The sequence below is a fragment of the Erpetoichthys calabaricus genome, chromosome 5, assembly GCF_900747795.2.
Source record: "Erpetoichthys calabaricus chromosome 5, fErpCal1.3, whole genome shotgun sequence".
Lineage (NCBI taxonomy): Eukaryota > Metazoa > Chordata > Cladistia > Polypteriformes > Polypteridae > Erpetoichthys > Erpetoichthys calabaricus.
The window spans coordinates 135,132,866-135,156,828 of NC_041398.2; the positions used below are offsets into that span (position 1 = coordinate 135,132,866).

The 23,963-nt window shown below is 39.1% G+C and overlaps 1 protein-coding gene across 1 annotated transcript in view; it reads right to left on the reverse strand.

Moving 5' to 3' along the window:
* Positions 1 to 8,055, reverse strand: part of fgl1 (fibrinogen-like 1) — a 100,921-nt gene extending 92,866 nt beyond the window's left edge. The window contains exons 1-2 of the mRNA XM_028802079.2: positions 7,912 to 8,055; positions 7,742 to 7,816 (exon numbers count right to left, since the gene is read on the reverse strand). Of these exons, the coding sequence (XP_028657912.1) occupies positions 7,742 to 7,795 (54 nt within the window). The 5' untranslated portion in view covers positions 7,796 to 7,816; positions 7,912 to 8,055. The remainder of the gene's footprint in view (positions 1 to 7,741; positions 7,817 to 7,911) is intronic.
* Positions 8,056 to 23,963: the final 15,908 nt, after the last annotated feature.

Here is a 23,963-nt window from a genome sequence, read left to right on the forward strand (position 1 = left end):
AGAAAACCCAAAGAAAAATAATGGCCTCCACTTCCAGGTATCAAAATGGCCGTGACTACGTCATTTCCGTCCATCGTCAACAACATCACTTCCGGCTCCTAAAGACCACATCACTTCCGACTCACTTCAATGACGTTACTTCTGGCTCCTGTTGATAACGTCACTTCATGCCAACCATTTCCTTTTCCCATAATCCTGTCTGTATTTAAACGAACATTTCACAAAGTAAAACTGTCAATTGTATTTTCAAATCTTGAAAACTTTTGATCTGTTTTATTCTTATATATTGTCTTAGGGCAATATACGGGGACGGTCCCCAAACCTTTTTTCTTGTCTTTTGACTTGTTTTCTCTGGTTTTTCCCACAGCATCCAGGTCAGCTATCTTCACTTATAATATGTTTTCAAGGTGTGAGCGCATATGCTTGTGTGTGCTTCTGTGTGTGTGTGCATGTGTATGTGCATGTGATTTAAATAAATTATGTATCTGAAAAAACTACTTGTGCAAAAATTTTGCAAATCAATATGCCTAGTCTTATGACTAAGCAGAAAATAATTATAAAATCCTTGTTAAATTAAACAATTTCTTTGTCAGGTATCATTTAACATTTTTTAAGGATAGAGAGATAAGTACGGGACCAGACAGGACCACAAACAATAGGTCTGGAGCCTGCAACAAGACAAACATATTTGAAAAAGACAGGTCCATTTTTTCAGAAGTTATCGTTGTTCATAAGTTTCGACAGGCACACACACCATGCTAAAATCCACTTTTCTCAATGTTTTGAACATCATAGAATTGAAATCTGACAGCAAATGTTTAAACCCATTATCAAAGTTCAATTTACATGGAATTAAAAATTAAGCATGGAAAGTTCTTCAAAATTAAACAATAAAAAATAAATCAATAATCAATAGAGCAAATGATCAATAATACAATGCTAATTAAACCAATTAATACCTGTGCAAGGAAAAATGAAAGGAATGCTCCACCCAAAAATGGTAAATACTCTTTTTTCACTTCACTGTTATGCATAAGAGAACTTTACTGAACAATGGTCTGCCCTACATCCCACACTCATAGTGGTGTTATAAATGCCCATAAAGAACATATAAAGCATGTAGGTCCCATAATGAACATTTAAATAAAATGCACCCCCTTTATCTTCTATTTCAGTCACGTCCAAAATGTATTTTTAAGGTATGTTTACCCCTGGGTCTGTTTAGTCGTGGTACATTAGCAATCTGAATGTCTTTCTACGCACATCTCTCGTCACGGTCCATCCCTGGATATCACTCGCTTTGTAAGTGTCTTATAACTCAAAGCTTTATTGTTAAATGTATACTGTCCACTCTGTACTGTTTTGTAAATCATTACTTGTTATTTATTGTCTTGATTGTACACCTGTATGTTTCCTTTGTACATATTTCAGTTTATAACAAGGTGCATCCAGTAAAGTCCTTCAAGAAAACCCACCCTTGTCATTCTATTGTGGATGTGCTGAGTTGTTTAAGCTCCCTAGAGCCACACTTTTGGCAGAAAAAAAACAATATTTTATTAAAATCATATCACTGGATATCTAATATTTGGATTATCCATCCATCCATCCATTTCCCAGCCTGCTGAATCCGAACACAGGGTCACGGGGGTCTGCTGGAGCCAATCCCAGCCAACACAGGGCACAAGGCAGGGAACCAATCCTGGGCAGGGTGCCAACCCACTGCAGTATTTGGATTATACACCTTGATTAATTTGAAAATTTGAATAGGCAATTTGATATTGTTTGCGGGGCGGTACAGTGGCACAGTGATAGTGCTGCTGCCTCGCAGTTAGAAGACCCGGGTTCGGTTCCCGGGTCCATCCTGCATGGAGTTTGCATGTTCTCCCTGTATCTGCATGGATGTGCTCCGGTTTCCTGCCACAGTTCAAAGACATGCAGATTAGGTGCATTGGCAATTCTAAGTTGTCCCTAGTGTGTGCTTGGTGTGCGTGTGTGTGCACCCTGGGCAGGGCGCTAGCCCTGCCTTGTTGGCTGGGATTGGCTCCAGCAGACCCCCTTGACCCTGTAGTTAGGATATAGCGGGTTGAAAAATGGATGGATATTGTTTGCTGTTGATCAAGTTGGGCATTCATTCAAACTCATGTTATCAGGAATTTTGTTATGTCCGTTCTTCATGAATGATGCAAAAATGATCATTTTTGGGTGCAGCACTCTTTTCATGAAAAAGTTAAGACCAAAAAACATCACCGAATAAAACAAAGAATGAATTAACTAAAACCAAAACATTGATCCCAAAAACATAAACCAAGATACAAGAGTAAAGACCAAAGGAGCAATCCTAATATACATGTAAGGTATTTCAAAGAGAAAAGCTCAATAAACTGCAGTATTACAAAATATCTCCAGAATCCAAGTCTAAAAGAGACAAGTGCAGAAAAAGAGGCAGAAAGTACAGAAAGTAAGCTTGCAAATGCCACAGTCAAGAGCTATGGACAACCCCAAACAGCTACACCACTTCAGAGCCTGACTGTACTTACAGCCCTAATCCTGCTAGCTCTGGTTTAAATTGAAAATATTTATCAAAAAAAGGTTGAAAACATTCAAATACAGCTGGGGTGAGGCACACTCTTAGCATTCAAAGCCTGTGTCATATGCCAAATCTTTTAACAGAGCACAACCACCTCAAAACAGGTTACTGAAGAACAGAGGTAGCATCATACAGTAGCAAACCAGCCTAGAAAATGACCAGACACAAAGTTCAAAGGGGAAACAGAAATACATCCGAATAGCAATGCGATGATGTTACCACAATAAGGGGAATTTTTTAAAGAATTTAAAATTATTACAGTTTTGCCAGAGTTTCATCCCTGGTTTTAGTCTTTTTAATCCTAGTTTTTTTTTTTTTGCTGTATATGTTTGTGTATTATTTTGATATTTTTGTTAATAAAAGTGTTCTGTTTGATTTCTTTCTTTTTGTCTTTAATTGTTTTTCATTAAATATTTTCTGTTTAAGTTTTGAAATACTCTTCTGGTCTTTTTATTATAACAAAATTATTTGTTATTTATCCTATTTTTTTTTTATTTTTTAATTTTGAGTCCAAGGAGGAGAAGACCTCCTGATTGTACAGCTAAGCTGGCTGCTTGTGTAGGCCTATTTTAAAAGCCAGTGTTTTATTTCAGCCAGGTTTCCTCCCCTGGTTGGGGTTCATATTTTTTTTTATGTATTTTTAATATCACTTTTGAGTCTTTGTTTTATATTAATGTTGCTTTAATTTTAGTATGTGCTTTGTTCTCTATGCCTGTGCTATGTTCCATGTGTTTTTGTGGGTAGTCCCCCAAGGGGTGGGACACCAGGAATTGGTCTCCATCTTATAAATCTGGTCTCCTGCAGATCATGTGGTTCATTTTGAATGTGCTTGCAAGTGTTTCTTTGAGTCCTGTGATTCTTCTGTGCTTATTGTAGTTAATGTATTTTGATTCTGCTCTGCTTTTTGACTTTGCTTTGGATATACTGTTTTAGGACTTTGGTTTACCACACTGCTTCAGGCAGTTCCTTTGCCCTTTGTGTTCTATGAACCTTGCCTTTGTTTTAAAGCATTTTTTTCAAACATTATTTTTTTTAAAGATTCATCAAAGCCCTTTTTGTGTCTTGCCTGGGCTTTTTGATGGAGTTTCCTCCCAGTGGGCATTTTTGTATCTGTCATATTTGGGACTCTGAGCGGTCATAACAGTCATTGATGCCTCCAGTGTATCCAGAGTTAATTATTTTTTGATCCTCTATTTATTGATAATAGTGCATAATCAAAATCCTTTCCAGTTTTGTTTTTTTTTTTTACCAATGTTGAAGAATAATTTTAGGGTAACATGGCAGTCATCTTAAAGAAATAGAATAAAGGGTTAATAAATGTCAGAAACCTGTTCCAGCACACCAGGAAACCAGATAAAGGTCAAGTGAACAACAAAATGTACACTGAAATATAAGTATTGGTTTAGGAAAAATACTGAGATGGTCAAGTAAATAAAGAATGTACCAGAAGAAAGGTTGATGTAATATACAAAATGTACTGACAGATGACTAAGAGATGACTAAGATGTCCTATAAAAGAAAATGGACAGTTGTTGTATGCACAGAAATTTCAAGGGTGGTCTCAAAAGGTATAAGAGGTATAAGAAGGTATAAGAAGTATAAGAAGAATATAATATAACATACTTTTATTTTATATACATCATTTGGGTGTAAACCAATGAACCATCCATCCATCCATTTTCCAACCCGCTGAATCCGAACACAGGGTCACGGGGGTAATGAACCAACCAGAGTAAAATGAATGCATTGATTGACACTGTATGTAAATTCAACAGTTTATAAAGTGAACCTCTATTCTTTGTTTCTCTGACCATTCTGACCATGCTGTAACAGACTGCTTTTGAAGAATTTTCCCTCAAAGGCATTTTGCTGAGGAGTAATTAATATTAAATTATAATAATTTAATTATATTAAAAGATACATTGAACAGCTTTTCTCCTGCCTGATAATTGATTTGTCCTGTTAGCAGACGTTTCTTTCTTTAATAAGATATTACATTTCTACCACACCAAGTAATCTATTTCTCTTATCAATATTATGTTTCAACATTTTACTTGGATTTTATAATTTTATTTTGAACCATTACTGCTGCTAGTTTGACTTTTGTGGAACTTGCTATTCTGTGTACCTGTCATCTGGGATACCATCATGATTGCTGGGGGCATGGTTACATAATATGTGACCCCTGTGCTAATTCTTTATGGGTTAAAAAGTCACAATTTCTACATTTAATGTTTCCCAGTTGTGGATAAACGCTATCTTTACATGCATTTTTGCTGTTTAAGAAATTGTTTTGAAATTCTTGGCATCAATCTTGTTTTCTGAACTTTTTGACCTTGATTTTTGACTCACGTCTCAGTTTCAGTTGCAGAACTCCCAGTTTTTGACTTTTTGCTGTTTTTTGACCATGTTTTATCTTCTGATCGGTCTCATAAAAACTACCTATTATGAACTTGGTTTGTTTCTTTTGTGCTTTGTCTATCGTTGATATCATATTATAACATTCTCAAACCCATTCAATCCAAGTGAGAGTTGCAGTCTATCCTGGAGGCATTGGGCTCAAGGCAGAAACCAACTAATGCTGGAGGGGATGCCAGTCTATCATGAGGCCCAAAACAAAACCATACAATCACAAGGGACCAATTTATTATCAGCAGTTAATCTAATATGCACATTTAGATTTGGGAGAACTTAAAAGGGTCTTAGAGAAAAAGCACTCCAGACATGGGGAGAACATGAAATTTCCAAACAGACAACAACCTGGTGAAAATTTTGAACTCAAATGACTGGATCTGTGTGGCAATACTGCTAACCTCTGGACCACCCCAGTAACCATCATAGCAGGTTTATCAAAAGTTTTAAATTTGCCATCTTTTGTGAATCAACTTCTACATCTATGTCTTGGGCAAGTCCATTACCAAATGATATCCAACATCTAAAATTTCATGTTACAATTGTAAGAGGCTTTGGAGAAGATGCATACTAGAGATGCTCAAAGCTGAATGCCTTATACTTATTTTGAGAATATGCCTCTGTTAATCTTAGGCCGTGGTACTCTCCTGAAAAGTGTGGCTTACTGTCTCCAGTAAAGGAGTTCAGGTACCAAGGGGTGTTGATCATGAGTGAAAGTATAGTTGATCATGCAATTAACCAACAATATCTATGGATATCATAGCAGTTGGTGGTGAAGAAGTAGGAGTTAAATCCTCTGACAATTCTTTGAATCAAATACTCTCTAATCTCATCTTCAACTGGAGTCATGAGCTCTTCACAATGCTTGAATTAATGAGATGACAAGTTCAAGTTCTCAAAAGTTCTCTGCATATTTTTTGGAGTCATCCTTTTTTATTGGATGAGGAGCTCAGTGGTAGGGAATCAGGTCAGGTCAGGCTGGGGAGCATGCACTGGTACAGCATGTTGCCACATCCACTACATGACGAAAACCCACAGAAATGACCATCTATCTGCCTCAGCCAGGTGTTACATGGGTGTCCCATTGGTCTGGTCCAGCCACTTGGGACCTCAACAATTAGGATCCTGTGAGCCGTATCACCCTCAGGGAATAATGCCACATGGTCATAGTGCTGTAACTGATGCCCCCTCACAATGCAAAAAGTGTGTCTCATTTGGGATTCTGTGATCAACCACTCATTAGACACAAAGTCAAACCAGCGGTACGCAAGATTTCTCCAAAGAGACACAGTGCCGAAAGAGTCCAGTCTTTCTCCACAAACAACCGAGAAGAGCCAACTGAGATGGTTTGAGCATGTAGTTGGTATGTAACAAACTCACTTTCCAAAGGGGTTGTACTTATTACAGACAGAGAAGTAGACCCGGAATTTAGAGATTATGTCTCTTGACTGACCTGTTTGTAACTGGAAAATCTCCAAAAAGATGTTGGTTTAATCAATGCAGCTCAGGATGCTATACTAATAGCACCAGGAAAAATATCCTGGAAGTGAGTGAGCAAGTGAATATCCTGTTTGAGAAATGACCATGTACACATTTTATAAATCTACTTTTATCAGTACTGGGTCATGGAAAGTTAAAGCCAACCCTAGAAAGGCAAAGTGCAAGGCAGAAACCAGTCCTAAATGGGACACCTTTTCACACTTATATTCATTCATTGCCATTTTAAAGTAATCAACTTAAAATGCATAGCCTGGGATATGAATGGAAATTATAGTATTCAAAAAGAGCTCTTTTGGATACAAGGAGAACATGAAAACCCCACAAATATGGTAATCAGACCAGGAACTGAACCCAGTGGCCAAATTTTTAAGGCAATAAATAAATAAACTTGGTTTCCATAACCAGCTTGATATTCTGTTTAACAAAAAGTAAAATGGCATGGTGCAGCAGTTACTGCCTCCAGGATCCAAAATCCTGAGTTTGGCCATCTGTGTGGAGTTTATACATTCTTTTAATTTCGTTTAGTTAGCCAGTTTCTCCCCCACAGCCCAAAAAGACATACTGGTTAAATTGATTATTGATTTTAAATTTGTCCTATGGATTTTTATGTGAGTGGTCACTGTGATGAACTGGCAACCCATCTACGGCTGCTGCCTGCTTTGTACCCAGCATTGGGACCTTGAATTGGATTAACTGTATTAGAGAAAGCAACATTACCCAAGACATAGCAATTTATATTAAAATGAAGCATTCCAACACATTGGAGTGAAACTGTCTGAAGATCAAGCTGTCAATAAAACAATTCCAACAACATCAAGCACAAGGTGGAATGCACCCCTGGAAGGAATGCCAGTCCATCACAGCACATGCCCACACTCATTCATTTACACCAGGCTAGGCTGGAGTCACCAAACAACCTGCACCAAGAAAACAACAGTAAACTCAAAATGACATGGAGCACAGGCAAAAGATACCAGCCTGGGAATTAAACCGTGATAAAGGAGCTTTGAAGCGGCAGCACTAACCATTTACACAACTCTGTAACCCTAGTTGAGGAGCTAATTCCAGTTGTTGTTTTAACGGAGGAGTTCAGAAATATAACCTACAGATTTTGGCCTTATTCATTTTAAAGCACAGCGTCTATGAAATTTACTACCATTTGATCAAATCTACTACATGTTGTAGCTTCACAGGCATTTTATTTAAACAACAAATATATTAACAACACACCAAAAAACTTACAGAGCCACAGAAATCCAGAAAGCAAACAATGACAACAGCCCCAATGACTTTCATTTTGCTTAATTGTCACTTTCCCTGAAAAGCAGAAGAGAAAAATAATGAAATGTTTTCTTGATTTTCTTCATAATTCCTGTCTTTCATTTTGGTTGACTGAACATTATTTCACATACCTCAAAGAAGCCTTCACCCCAGAACTGCAGTGAATCTTTTAACTTCAGTGTCGAGAGAACCTGTTAACAGTTAAGTCTGACTTGACCCTCTTAAATCCTTCAGTATTTAGCCTCGCTGCTGTGATTGTGAGTCACTCAAAAGGAATGTCTTTGGATGTGTCCTAAAAAGATGATAGAAAACACCAAAACACAATTCCAGCAAAACAATGACTGGAGCCCACAGTGAGATGCATTAAAAGTACTTGAAATTGCACGTGGTGTCATTGTAATAAATAAATAAATGAAGGATGTCATTGTAATAAATAAATAAATGAAGGATGAATTCAAAAATGCATGAAAAAATAAGAAATACGTAACATATATTTCATAGCCCATTTCATTTATGTACACCTATCATTTTTGTAATGTTAATTTATTGTCACATTTTGCAATACATTTAAGTATTTGCATTTTTTTATTTGTGTATTTTGTCCAAAATATTCATTCATATGGTGTTACTGGTTCTTTGTCATGGAGGAGGGAGAAACATAAGTGTGCAGATGCAGAATGGATAACTTTTTCAATTATAGCACCAGTTGCCCTTCTGATGTCAGAGTTCTTCTAGGGATTTCTTCTCAATTCGGAGAAAAGATGTTAGTAAAGATGTCACAGTCTTATCCATTACCCATAGTTTCCTTTTTTTCCAAAGCCTGCAAAATGCTTCCCATATTCAAGTTTCTGCCAATGCAAAATCTCCATAATATAAACTTGTGTCTGTCCAATTAGGCAGTTACATTCTTTTGGGCATGTTTGTCATTAATGCTTACAATGTGCCATCTGTTGCACCATGCTTATATTCATTCATTGACATTTTAAAGTAATCAACTTAAAATGCATAGCCTGGGATATGAATAAATTATAGTATTCAAAAAGAGCTCTTTTGAATACAAGGAGAACATGAAAACCCCACAAATATGGTAATCAGACCAGGAACTGAACATGTAAGTATGTTGGAATGAAAATGCAATGCATCCATATTACTAACCGAGAATGGTAAACCGGATATGGACGCAGGTACATGCCCATGGACGCAGGAGACATAGTGCGCAGGCGCCACACAAAAACGAGGAATCAGCCCCCCGCCCCAGAGTGAAACGGGAGAGACTACGAACGACAGGACAGACTACAGAGTCCACAAAAGTCCACAACACACAGCATAATCCAACCCGAGATGGTACGGAAAGCACAGGCGCCTACAACGCGCTATACACCGCCAACAACGAAAGAGCTCAACTAAAAGAAATAAGAAATAAAGCAACAAGCCAAGAGAATACGGAACCCTAAACGTCCACACCACACAGCAGAGGCAAACCCGACATAGTACGGAAGGTGCAGGCGCCTACATCGCGCGTTGGAAGGCGCGGGAAAGTACGAAAGGCAAAGGCGCCTACACAGCATAGTGAAACTCGACATAGTACGGAAGGCGCAGGCGTCACCACCATATTGTGAGTGGCACTACTGCGGAGTGAAGTTAGGAATAATGTGCTGCTTGGGATTGTACAAACCGCTGAATGCTTTACACCAAATTCAAACATAATACAGCTCAACGATACAAACACGAGCCCACCTGGATAAGATCAATGAATGCAGGCGCCTACAACGCGCGTCTGAAACTGCGGAAGCAAAGCAGGCACGGGTTCAAAACGAACGAGCTCGACTGACGGATATACAAACACGAGCCCGCCTGGATAAACTCAATGAACGCAGGCGCCTACAACGCGCGTCTGAAATGCCGCGGGCAAAGCGGGCACGGCTCCAAAATGAACGAGCTCGACTAATGTATTTCAGGATACCCAACGCCGGGGGTAGGCAAGCGAAGCGAGCAGGGGGCAGAGCCCCCTTGTTATTAATAATATGCAATGTGTTTTTCATTCCAATAGATGAACCATCGCACGCTTTAGCACTGCTGTTGTGAATCCTATAGCAAAATGCCATATAACAATGCAACAGACAAAGTATAACTGAAAACAAAATTTCAATAGAAAAAATATAGTAAATAAAAAGGAATGATAGAGGGAATACTAAACTCATTTGAGTCCATTAAACATTTGAATGATCTGCCTTAATACAGCAGAATGGGAGCAGGAATAATATGAGTAAAATAAAAAAGAATTTCCCTTAACAGCTATAAAGAGGGTTTGCTAACCTCCCAGGACCTGAGTTTGATTCCCACCCCTGTCAGCTTCTTTCCTGATTCTGTTAAAAATTTCCTTCATTATGTTGTACATGCCAACTAGTGAAATGAAAAATACAAGTGATTTAATCTGAACACGTGACAAACTGCTTGAAATGGGCAAGTCAAGAACGGGAATATCAAGTGTGACATTATAGGCACTGTAGAGACTCTGTTAAATTCAGTTCAATTATATGACGCCTTTCTACTTAGATTAAGGTGCTAGACTGTGGGCAAGCCTGCATAATATATATGTAATAGCACAGTGAAAGGCACGTTGAGGAAAACAGGAAAGGTACAATGGTAAGTCCATCAGTTTCGATCACATCATGCATATAGGAACTTCACTGAATATGTTATCTTTTACTTCCATTTTTCTTTTTGCATCCTGTTGCCTTTATTCATCAGCCATTCCAGCCCTAACAACCATCTTTATTTGTGCTTCTTGTTGCCTTTGTTCATCTGACATTATAGCCCTCTTGTGGATGCTGAACAACAATACACCCAAGCACAGACACTGGATGCTTTTGGCAACTTAATTTTGGAGTTGGCCTGAATTTCAGCTTCATTGTCTGTCATTTTGCTTGCAGTATGAGAATGGTTGCGATTGCTTCTTACGTTTGACCTGTTGCATGATCAGAAGAATTTCTGTCGTGTCAGAATTTTCAAGTCGGCTGTCTTGTAGTGTGAGTAGTCTCATGAGACGATTTTCTGTTGTCACCATCAAATTTACCAAAATTCATTTTGTAGCAACTGCAGTACATTGTACGTGTATAGTTTGAGCACCCACTTTTTGACATGTCAATCGGACTGAATGTGCTCTTGCAATTTGAGCACATATATGAATGGTGGCTCCATCCTGTACTGTGACTGACCACTTGAACACGATTTCTGAAAATTACACAAATCACTACTGGATTTTGATGCATTCAGGTAAGCAACAAGGCCAATGCCATAGAAAGCAGCTCTTCTATGCCTGCTATGTCAGAATGTGCTTTTCTTCTGTAAAGAGTGACCGGTTAGGGAATTAGATTTTTCAGTGAGTAGAATCCAGTCAGGAAAAAGTCACATAATAAGTACAAACCAACCAGAGGAAGATGGAGTCAGTGCTTTTAGAAATCTCTGCTTTTGCCCATGAACATTGAAATGCTGTGTCAGCATTTTTTAAAAGTACCTGCCTCTGGAGAATGTTTTCAGTAGTATTCATTTTTGTCAGTTGGAAATGTTGGTGTAGTGTGGACAAATGGTGAAAAACTGAGATAAATATCTGTGTTTTTAAATAAAAACATAGTAGTTTGGATGAGGCCTTAGTTACTTTTGTCAGTTTTGCAGTTACTTATCCTGTTGTTTCTTACTGTGGGGCTTCCGTCCTCATGACTTCCAAGCACTTCCGGGCTGCAAGGGAAGCATGACTCCACAGGTCCTTTCATAGCTCCTCCTGGTGGCACCTACAGCACCCAACAGGGCTGAGAAGTCCAAGTCCTAGGATGCCCTGCGGGAATCCAGGGCACCGCTTCACTCCAGGGGAGCTGCCATCTAGCGTTTTGGGGGAGGCAGTGTCATGAAAAAGCTGCCTTCCCCCATCCTTCCACTTCAGGGGCGTCCTGGCCGGGATAAGGTGCCGGCCATCCGCCACACCATCTTGTTTAAGATTTTTTGGTTCTTTGACCTTTTATCTCTGTTTAAGTATTTTGAACTGGGATTACTTTTTTGATTGTGCTAGTTCAACAATTTGGCTTGCTGTTACTTCTGTTTTGGTAATTATTAGCTTTTGCCCTACTTGTATCCTTTCATTTTTGGATTTTCAGTTTTTTTTATAATAATTAAGGTATTTATTCAAAACAAATATTGGAATTTAAGTTCATAATTTCAAAATAAAGGATAAAAACAATAACACAGAATTTGTACACCATGTCTAGGCATTAGCAACTTAAGGATCTGTATGTGGAAGGAATGAAGCGAGGCAGAATGGAAAGGAATGACAGGAATCTGAGTGCTTTTTAACATTATGAATGAAAAAATAGTATTATGTAAATGTAAATGAAAACCCCCCAACCAGTACTATTTTAAAAATAATATCTGATAGATATGCATTTCTCACATATAAACATTTATGATAAAAATGATATTTATGCAGTGGTAAACTGAAACTGAGATGCTAAATATAATTGACCAGCAGAGGAATTGCCTATAAATGGAAATTACTCTAATCCATCCAATGTTTGTTGTGGAAACAAGATAGATAGATAGATAGATAGATAGATAGATAGATAGATAGATAGATAGATAGATAGATAGATAGATAGATAGATAGATAGATAGATAGATAGATAGATAGATAGATAGATAGATAGATAGATAGATAGATAGATCTATCCTTCCATGTGATAGATAGATAGATAGATAGATAGATAGATAGATAGATAGATAGATAGATAGATAGATAGATAGCGGTGGGTTGGCACCCTGCCCAGGATTGTTTCCTGCCTTGTGCCCTGTGTTGGCTGGGATTGGCTCCAGCAGACCCCCGTGACCCTATGTTCGGATTCAGCGGGTTGGAAAATGGATGGATGGATGGATGGATGGATGGATAGATAGATAGATAGATAGATAGATAGATAGATAGATAGATAGATAGATAGATAGATAGATAGATAGATAGATAGATAGATAGTGTCACACATGAGCAAATAGGAGACAGCTAAAGGGCTTGTGTAATTGTAATGATAATCAGACGAGGGGGTGGCGGAGTGTGCTGACTGTCTCTCTCAGTTCCTTGCAGACCATTCCCGGGAAACCCTGTCAGGTTCCGGCACCTCTGATGACATCACTTGTGGTTCCGGCGCATTTGATGACGGCACTTCCAGTCTCGGCACCTCTGATGACATCACTTCCAGTTACGAAGACGTGATTTCCAGTTCTGGCATAAATTACATCATTTTCTCCACCAGATTTCCAGTTCTGGCATAAATTACATCATTTTCTCCACCAGCCTTTAAAACCACCATCTTACCTCCACATACTTAGTTCTGTTCTGGACTTGTGAACTACTTGCTCTATTTCAACCTTTTTGCAGCCAGGACGGGTACCTTTTTCTTTCTCTTCTCCTCTGCTCCTCCCAGGTGAGTGTTGCCTGTTTCCTCTCCTGGCTCCAAATTTCTTGGATGAGGCAGTGCACTGAAGGATCTAACCTGCCAAGGTATTTTGAGTGAATAAAACCACTTATTTTTAAACATGGAGTGTCTAGGTGTCATTGTGTTGTGTTGTTTGGGGCTCAGTGGTCACAGTAGGGAGGCCATATTGTCTATAAGGATGTACTTATTCTCTCCGTTCTTTTTGTTTTTGCAGGTTTATTTCTAGACTGTGTACCTTAACCTGTTTTGTTTAATTTCTTTCTGTCTTGTTATTAGATGCAACTGAGAAGGCAAATGTCATGTTTTCTAGTGTAAAGATGACCAAATAAAGCAACTTTAAACCTTGATCCTTGAACCCTTCTATATATTACCATTTTGTTAGTAAGCATCATTTTCTGTAAAGTTTAGGTCTAATTGGGCTTGTTTGGCTAATTTTGAGCTCGGCTTGCCTCTGTGTGGGTGATATGGGCGTGTTTGAAGGAGTGCATGTATTTGTATCTTTATTATTAATTCACACAACTGCATCTGACGGCTGCAAAATGTCACATGCATGAATAAACTGCAAAACAAGACAAGTCAGTCATGTAAGGTAATATCAGGGAGCTGATGTACTTTAAAGAACTGATTGCTTTCAGGAGTCTGGGTGGAGTGTCTCTTACAAAATGTTAAATGTTAAAAAAGTACAACCACAGTCGTTTCATGTTAGCATTGATACCCCCATTGCCTCCAAGGAGAGTAATGTCTTTTTTGTAGCACATAATACATTATACCTCGAAAATGAATATGATAAATGAGAAGTGTAAAATATCTTTCATTGTTACAATGGTGCTGTTTCTGGCCTCAAACTATAAGCTTACCACTGAAGCTTTAGTCACCGTGATCTTACGGCTCTAATTTGTTCCGACGTGCTACTTTGTCCCTGATGAAGTTTTATCTGGAATAATCAAACAGACTCTAGGTGCTGGTATTTTCTGAGCAGTCTGTATTATGTTTGATATTTAAGATCTCAGAGCATGAAAGCATTTTGGTTGTTGTCAACTCTTTTCGGGAGTTTGTCTTTATTTGCTTAGACTAATTAGATCACAGATAGACATAAAGTGAGAGCTATCCGGAAATTCCCTGAAGAATATAAGCAGAGTTGTGTGTGCACTTGTCAGGATTTCTTTGTGTGTGGAAAGACTTTGATATCAGTGTGGAGACTAAATTGAAGATCAAAACTTCTGAAGGATTCAAAGAGTCAGCAAACTGCATGCCTCCTTTTTTATTGATAAAATGAAGTGTGTCAAGACTTTTATTTCTTTTTTATTTTGGAGAGGTTCATTTATGTTAAAGTATCAACACAGACCACACACAGACCCAGATGCGATTACATTAATACCTCTCTTTAGCACTGGTTCTTGCCTTGTGTCAAATGTTGCCAGGATGGGCTCAGGTTCCCTGTGACCCTGAAATAGATTTAGCCATTTTAGAATGTTATGTACAATGTTACGTTACCTCCATATTGTTTGGAACAAAGGCATATTTTTCCTTGATTTATCCTTCTGCCTCACAGTTTAAAATTACAAATCACACAATTCAGACGTGATTAAAGTGCACATTGCAAACTTTCACTTAAGGGTATTTGCATACATTTTGGTCACACCATGTAGTAATGACAACACCTTTTTTTCATGGTTCTCACAATTCAGGGCACCATAATGTTTGGAATGTAGCAATGATAGGTCTATTATACAGTAGCTGTTGTATTTATATATACTTTGTTGCACATCTCTTGCATGTGCCTGCCTGCTTGAAGTGTGTGATTTATTGACATCACCAGGTGCTGAGTATCTTCTCTGTTGATGCTCCGCCAGGCCTCTAATGCAGCCATCTTCAGCTCCTGGTTGTTTCAGGGGTTGTCCCCTTAAGTTTTCTCTTCAGCATATGGCAGGCATGTTCAGTTGGATTTGGCTTGGCCATTCAAGAATTTTCTGTTTTTTAGCTTTGAAAATCTCCTGTGTTACCTTAACAGTATGTTTACTATTATTATGGTGGTGTAGGATCAAGCTCCATCCACTGAGTTTGGATGCATTTACTGGAACTTGAGTAGATTAGATGTCTCTATACACCTTTGAGCTCATCGATGAAGATAAATATGCCAGTACCTGTGGCAGCCATACATGCCCAAGCCATAACATCCCATTTTTTAACAGATGAGGTGGTATGCTTTAGATCTTGGGCAGTTCCTTTTCATCTTTACACTTAGGTCTTTCCATCACTCTGATACAGGATCATCTTTGTCTCATCTGTCTACAAGACCTTTTTCCAGAATTCTGCAGTCTCTTTTAAGTACTTTTTCACAAACTGTAATCTGGCCACCCTGTTATTGTGGCTAACTAGTGTTTTGCCTCTTGCAGTATGGCCTCTAATTTCTGGTCATGAAATCTTCTGCAGTTAGTAGTCTTTAACACATACACATCTGCCTCCTGAACAATGTCTCTGATCTGTCATCAGCAGTGGAGGTCTTCCTTGACCTACCAGTCCCTTTGCAATGTTTTTTCTTCTTGATGATAATCCAGACAGTTGATTTAGGTAATCCTAAAATTTCACAGATGTCTCTAGTGATTTTATTCTTGATCATCAGCCTCATAATGTCTTCTTTGACTTTCATTGGCACAGCTCTTGTCCTCATTTTGAACAACTACAGACTCCAAAGGGAAAACATAAGCCCAGGTATCTTATGAAGCAATGAAACACACCTGTGACACTAATTGTCCCAAACATTATGGTGCCCTGAAATGGTGGACCATGCATAAAAAGTGTTGCAATTTCTATATGGTGTGACCAAAATGTATTTAAATACCATTAAATTAAAGTCTGCAATGTGCACTTTAATCAAGTTTGAATTGTTTGGTTTGTACTTGTAAACTGCAGAGCAGAGGGCTAAATCAAGGAAAAATGTGCCTTTGTCCCAAACAATATGGAGGGTACTGTATATGATTTTTCCTGTGTAACAAAGGCGCTATATAGGTGCCTGACCTGACACAGACTCACACTAGAGACACATATAAAAATAAATAAATTTTTATTTTTCTTCACCTGTGGGGCACATCTTCCCTGTGACCCCCACAGGCACAACACAGTCCCAAGAACACCAACCCAAAACCAAAGAAATATCATTCACTTCTCCCAGGCAACTTTGTCCTCCTCCTCCCAACTCTGGCACCTTGATTAGTGGCTGCAGGCTTCTTTTATAGCCCACCCGGAAGCGCTACAGGTGGTAATTGGCCTAATTAGGCTGCATTTCTTTCTAGGTGTGGCTGCTTTCCAGCCCACACAGGCTCGTTAAGCCATGCAGCCCCCCCCTGGAGGTGGCCACGGAGCCCAACAGGGATGAGCTCCCGTGTAACATAATTGTGGCCCCGATGCAACCCAGGGGGGCTGCCACCAAGTGTACCAGGGGACGTAATATGCATCCCATGGCTGCTCCCCTGGATCCAGTGCCAAAGGAGCGTCCTGGCCGGGCATGGGTCCCGGCCATCCGCCACACCTGATAACACTTGTTTGCGCAAACGTTCTCATTTTAGTTAACAACAAAGCAATACCTTTGCAAGTTGATTCTGCTTAATCAGTCAAAATGGAAAATCAAGAAAGGTGGAATTTCTGATTATTTTGCATTTTTGGTATCACCATAAACCTGTGTATAAATGCTGGGTTAAGACATATATAATCAATACAATATTTCTCTGTTCTGCATGAAAACATGAGATTACCTGTAAGTACTCCTGAGCCACAGAATCAGGACACTGGAAGTGCTTCTGTGTTTTATAAAAGCATATCCACAAAAAGGTATGCATACCACCTTTAGATTTTCACTTACAAAAGGAATTCTACGGTTTATTAAAAATGTAAACACAGATTTAATTGAATCATATCTCCTTACTTTTTACAATAAGTAACTGGTCAGAATACTGTTGTTTGCTTTACTCAAAGAGCTAAATCATTGAAAGAGAGTGAGAATTGTAGGAATGCATTTGCTGGGAGAGTGGGAATCATGTTATTACTGAAAGGCAGTGTCAGATTTACATCTCAAAGTAGGTGCTAGAGCTGTCAGCTTAAGTCAGGGGTGTCCAACTCCAGTCCTGCAGGGCCACAGTGGCTGCAGGTTTTCATTCTAACCATCTTCTTAATTAGTGACCAGTTTTTGCTGCTAATTAAATTCTTTTGCCTTATTTTTTCTTGAATTGACTTAGACCCCTTAGTTGTTTCTTTTTCCTTAATTAGCAGCCAAACAATAATGAAACACAAAATGAGTCGCCATATGACCAGCTACGTGTGCCATTCACACAGTATCTGAAAATAAAAAAAAAAAAGAAGGTCTCAGTAAGGTTGGTCTGATCAGGTCAACAAAACATTTTGATGGTGTTCTTAGGAAAAACAGAAAATCAACAGTTCTGGAAATGTCTGCTGTTGCTGCAACAAGACATGGAATTAAATAATAGGTTTAATTAACAACACAAATCTGCTTCTGATTCAGAAACTGGTTGGAATGAAACTGGTTGGAGTTTGTTGCTCAATTTAGCTGATTATCTGTTGTCTCGGTTCACATCTCATTTCTGTTTGGCTGGCATTTAATGAAGAAAAGAATCAATTCAGAAGACTGAATACTTAAAAAATTGGCTATTAAAATGAAGGGAAAAGAAGTTAATTAGAAGTTGTCACAGATGGCCGGGGTCTTTGCCCAACCGGGACACCTTTCCACAGAGAGGACCGGGGGAGTAAGCATGTGCAGCACAGTACCTCCCCCAGGATGCTAGATGGTAGCCCCCATGGGTGGTGCCTTGGACTCCCGCAGGGCTTCATGTGAGATGGAGTTATCTACAGCCCTGTTGGGATCTGGGGGTGCCATCAGGGGGTTCTGCAGCTGTTCCTGAGCCCATGTGGGTGGTTCTTCTGCCACACCCAGAAGTGCAGCCAGAAGTGGGGCAACGAGCACCTGGATCACATTCCAGGTGACTTATATAAGGGGCCAGCAGAGACTACTTGGGGTGCCAGAGCCAGGTGGAAAGTGAACGAAGCTTGCTAAGGAGGAGTGGAGGAGAAAAGAGACTAAGAAGAGGAATTATTTCTATTGTGTGCTATTGTGTTGTGGGCTCGTGGGGACGGGAAAGTCGTTCCACATGAGCATAGAAAAATAAAAAACATTTCTGTGTGCCATCTGTGTCTGTCTGTGTTGGGTTGGGTACCTGGCATGCCCCCTAATGGTTATGTCACACAGTGAAAACTGACCACTGATTAGGAAAAGGGTTAGAATGAAAATCTGCAGCCACTGCAGTCCTCCAGGACCAGAGCTGGATACCCCTGGCTTAAGTGAATTTCAGAGTATGACTATTCCACACTGATTCCAAGTCACATAAGTGAGAGCTATTTAGGCAGTGTAAAAGAAAAAAGAAGACAGAAAAAGAGTTGGGGAATCCACCCTGTATATTAAACACACTGCCAGGCAAACAAAACAATAGCACCAGACAAACTGTCTGGTTCAGAGTCCATATAGGGACAAAAAAATGAAGGGAAGGTACTAGGCTTTTATAGTCACGGGGGAGGAAGAGGTGGGTCTGTGGGTGGTCAAGGTGGAAGTGAGGTCAATAGGAGGCGTGGCTAGGAGGGAGTGTAGGAAGCTGGAGGAGTTTTTGGCAGGTTTCTGTTCAGATGATCTGCAGAAGAGGAAGAAGACAGGTTAGTGCACTTCGTCAATCCCTTTCCTTGTTTTCCGCCCTCAATTAAGCCCTTAGCCTGCCTCCCAAGCACACATGTAACAGCAGCCAGTCAACATAAGACATAAGAACATGAGCTCTAGGCAAAAGTACACGAAAAAAAAAACATAGGCAACTCATTGCAGTTTTACTGATCAAGGTAATTGAGATTATTGAGACTTTCTCACTAATTTCAATGGTAGGGGAAACGCTAAAAGAAAATGGGGCATTCTATAGATAAAAGAGGGCTGTTCAATACATTGGGCTCATTTGATTAGCTAATACATTAGCTGAGCCATCACAATATCACTTCAAGGCATTTTAAAAAGCCATTGCGGAATGCTCTTTAGCTATGTCAATTTGTAAATTATTCAAATAACCTTTTTATTAAGAAATGGTTTCCATTTTCAATCCTGAGTCACTTCCCCTTAATTTTCACTGGTATCCTCAAGCAGATGATTCAACATTTAATTTTCTCCAGACATCCTGGCTTTCATTCCTTATACTAAAGACATGTGCAGTCAGAAATCAGATTGTCACTGTGATTTACTCTTGGTTTTATTGACATTAATGCTCTGTTTTTTTGCTATTGCAATGGAGGGACTGGTACAGACTGCAGATAGAAATGATTCAATGTAGTGGAAGGGAAGAGCAAAGTTGTAAGACACCCTAAAGGGTTGGCCACTGGCAATAACATTATGTCATCATCGTATAAGAAAGTAGCAGGCTCTATACTTCAGTACAATGGATGGTGCCCTGGATTTAATTACTGGTACATCTGTGATGTTAGTTAGTACAGTATGTGGATTTGTACATTACTATTTTTTATTGAATTATGTTTGCTCCTTTTACTGTTATTTTGGTCACTTCTATTTTATGATTTGTTGTCTATGCTGCAACTACAGCCAGTGCTTGGCATGTATTCAAGTGTTGATGCCACATGTGACACCATCATGTAATCAATATTTAATTATTTTTGAGCCACAAGACGTGAAATGGACAAAGAAAATAGCAAAGAACTGTAAATCAATGAATGACAAGTCTGATGAACAGAATAACCTGCCTATGAGGAAACACTGATTTTGTAGCTGGAAGTGACTTTAATCCAATCAGGAGAAGTTACATATTCCATTAAAACTAGTTACACTCATCCCATCTGGGAATATTTACTGGAGAATGTCAGACACTCTCTGGCTCTTTCAGGTGGCTCTCTCAAGAGAACTCTGAGGGACCGTACATGGGAGCTCTGCTCTCACTCTCCAAAATGACTGAAAACCTCTGAAACCTGTTTCTGAAGAAAAAAATCTATGAGCCGCTCTTCCTTGAGGAGCTAAAGCCGACACTTTTCTCTATGTGAACCTGAGAACTGAGATCCAGTTTGCCAAACCAAAGCTATGGGCTAGTGGGCTGAAAATGCTAAGAAGCAGCCATTAGTTCAAGAAGAGAACTTCAGCATCTAAACTGCTGTACCCTGAAAGAGTAATGATTTTTTTCTGAAGTTGCAGGAGACACAGCAAATGGCCTAACATCATATAGCAAGGTGAGACAGCAGTATCAGAGAACACCACAAATAAAGGATCATGCAGCAAAGAGAAAGAGTGCATTCCAATGCAAGAAGAATGCTCCACTTGTACTCATAGCAGCAACAAATCCATACAACATAGGACATCACCTTTAAAGACTTGGTATCATAAAACTATTTATCTGTGCCAAAATAAACTAGAACTCTAAAGAGCAAGTAAATAGCCTCACTGTGTGATATTTTTGTCTGTCTAGTCTGTCTGCGTCCTGTCTCATATGTCAACATATATGGTATACACATTTATCATATTTCTATAATCCCTGTGTTTATCCATAGATTGTATTAGTCTGTTTCTTAAAGCGAGTATGTTCCAGTTACCTTGATAAAATTCTAAAGGCCCTCCTTGTACAACAGAGAAAGTAGGTAAATAAAGTAGCAACTTTTGCCAAATCATTTGATTAATTACCAGTATTGCCAAAAGCAAAAATAATGATTAATTAACCAAGATAATCTTTCCATTTCCTTTTATTCCATTTATTGGTGTTCCTCTGAGTGGGCACCATACATCACACTCTTTCCTACACTTCTCAAACTTATTTCGATTTGCCTTTCTTACGTCCTGTCCACTTTTATACTTCTTGTCTTTGAAGGTGACTCTCAGCATCCCTTCTAAGCTTCTACTCCTCCTCATGTGTCTCAAACTCGCACTTCCTTTTTCAATCACATCACCAATGCCAAACTGACCATTCACACCAAAGCCAAACTGACCAATCAGGCAGCTCAGAGGGACTGGACGCACACATAGACTATTAGTGTTTTATTATATTGTAGATAGCACTCTCAGGCCGGCTTAAACTATTTCAGGGTTGTGGGTGGAGTAGAGTCTGTCCTGTCTGCATTGGGTGCAAGACAGGGAAATACACCTGGACAGAATGTCAGTCCATCACACAGTCTACTCAAGCACTTAACTGTATTGGCCATTCAGAGTCATCAATTAACATGATGCTCACATCTTTGGGGACGAGGAAGAAAAATTATTTCAGTCACTGACAGAACATATAAAGTTTACACCGGCAATGAGGCACAGGATTTGAATGCAGGGTAAGTGATTCATGTGGTGATGCTGCTAAATATCATGCCAGCCTAATCTCATCCAGCTTATTTTCCTTTTAGGTATATTTCTTGATATTCACTACTTAAGAACATCATTTGGTATTATTTTTTATATTTGAATTTTTGTATGGAAAACACTTTCCAAATTATAAATGCAAAATGTAACTTTTTATATTTCTACAACCTGAGTACTAGTAGAGTAAGTCTCTGGAAAAAAAACAATCAGCATCATTGATGTTTCTCCTAAAGGCTTTCTAAATCTCTGCTTTTTTTCCATGAGCAAAGAATTGCCTTTCTATTATTTTATGTTATGTTCTATAGTATTGTTTTGGTTTCCTTCTTCTTTTATAGTTCCATCTAAGGTGGCCTTAGAAAATTTTCCTTCTTTACACACTTTAAATCTATATAACATGCCTTGGGATTGTATTAGTCATGGAAAAGGTCCCAAATAAAATCAAGGCTGTTTATTTGGATATGTGAGCTAAAAAGAAGTAGATAATGGAATGGGGTATTCAAAACAGTGAGCAAAAATGTCCAAAGCTAAGCAAATATCTTACAGGTGATAAAGGTGGAAAGCCAGAGATGAGTTTATGAAGACTGTTTTAAAAGTGTTTAGTATCTTTCACTCATGACATGTCATTTTGTAAAAATATAGTGGGAGCTCTTAAGGACTTGTGGTGGACCCCAGCTGGGACACCTGGAGGATGGAAGGACCGGGAGAGAGACAATACCTCCTCAGGACACAAGATGGCAGCCCCTCTGGTTTCCATCGGGCCATGGGATTGGAGCTTGGAAGTGCAACCCTGTTGGGGACCATGGTCACCACCAGGGGACACCTGTACAATTTCAGAACTCTGGACGGCAGCACTTCCACCACACTCGGATTCAGAAGAAGATCCAGGGTCACCTGGAGTAATTCTGGGTGCAGTATAAAAGGGGCCGCCTCACTTCATTCACTTCATTCAGTGAGCTGGAGTCGGGAGGTGGAGGACAGAACTAGCAAGGAGAGGAGTGGAGGCGGCAGAAGAATAGAGAAAAAGAAGAGAGAGAGAGAGAAAAGGAAAGGACTGTGAGCAGTTGTAGTGATTTGTGTAGTGCTGTAAAGCCTTAAAGAAGAAATTAAAAGTGTGTCCTTTCAGGACTTGTGTGTCGGTATCTGTCTATGTCGAGGCATTTTCACAGACTCGAATATCTGTAGCAACATGTGAACTGAAGTGTACCGACACATATGGCTGCCTTAATAACTGTAAGTTAAATGACTTCATAGCACAGGAATTTATCTCCCAAATTTTTTAAAAACAGAGCAAGCTCTACCTTGGCAAGTTTCATGGGTTGTGATTTAGTGACGGCTGAATATTTGCTGCCACCTTCTGGTGCCATGAGAAATAATTGTAAAATATCAGGCCCTGAATATCTACTATAAATAAAAAAAAATCATTTGCCCATTTATCGTTTAGTTTCCTGTCATGTTTTTCCTGTTCCCTATGTTTTAATGCTTAACACTCTATAAAAGATGTATATAGAATTATAAAATAACTTATTTAATTTAAAAGTGCATATTTGGCTGAGGGCAGCCTGGTGGTGCAAAGTGGAGCGCTTCAACTTCACAGATACAGCACTCTGCATTTGAATCCTACACCTAAATGTTGTCCATGTGGAGCTTGCATGTTCTCCTCAGAGCTGTGTGGGTTTCTTCCCACATCCGCAAAGATGTGCAGGTTAGGTTACTTGCAAGTACCAAACTGCCTTGTATCTTCATGTGAGAGTGGGTTAAATTAGCCCTTTGTGGATTATTGTTGTGTGAGGCTCCAGGACCCTGAATTAGATTAGGTGGTCTTGATGACAGGCTCATTGAAGAATTGAGAATTGTAAAGACTGAACTAAATGAATTATAAAACTGCTCACAATAGGTTCAGGTTCAAGGCAGATAAACAACTACTCTGATAGTTATTAGTTACCTTAACCTGCACATTTTTGAGATGTTGGAGGATAAAGAGAGTTTCTAAAGGATGAACTCATCCAAACTTGGGGAGTACTGGCAACTCAATGCTGGGAATCAAACCTTTGAGCTTTGAGGCAGATACACAGTCCACTGCTCCACCATACTACTGCTTCAGCTATCATTTAAATATGAAGACTAACTATATTTTTTAGCAAATGTGTTATGAATAAAATTGTTTCTTTTGAACGGTTCAGGTACACATGCCAATTCTGAAATTAAACAACCTGTTTTAGAGAGATATGCCTGTGACCACTAGGGGGCATTTGACCACCTAACCTCAGATACAATCATGCAGACAACAGCCCTGGGTTCAAACTAGTATTTTTTTATTATACAG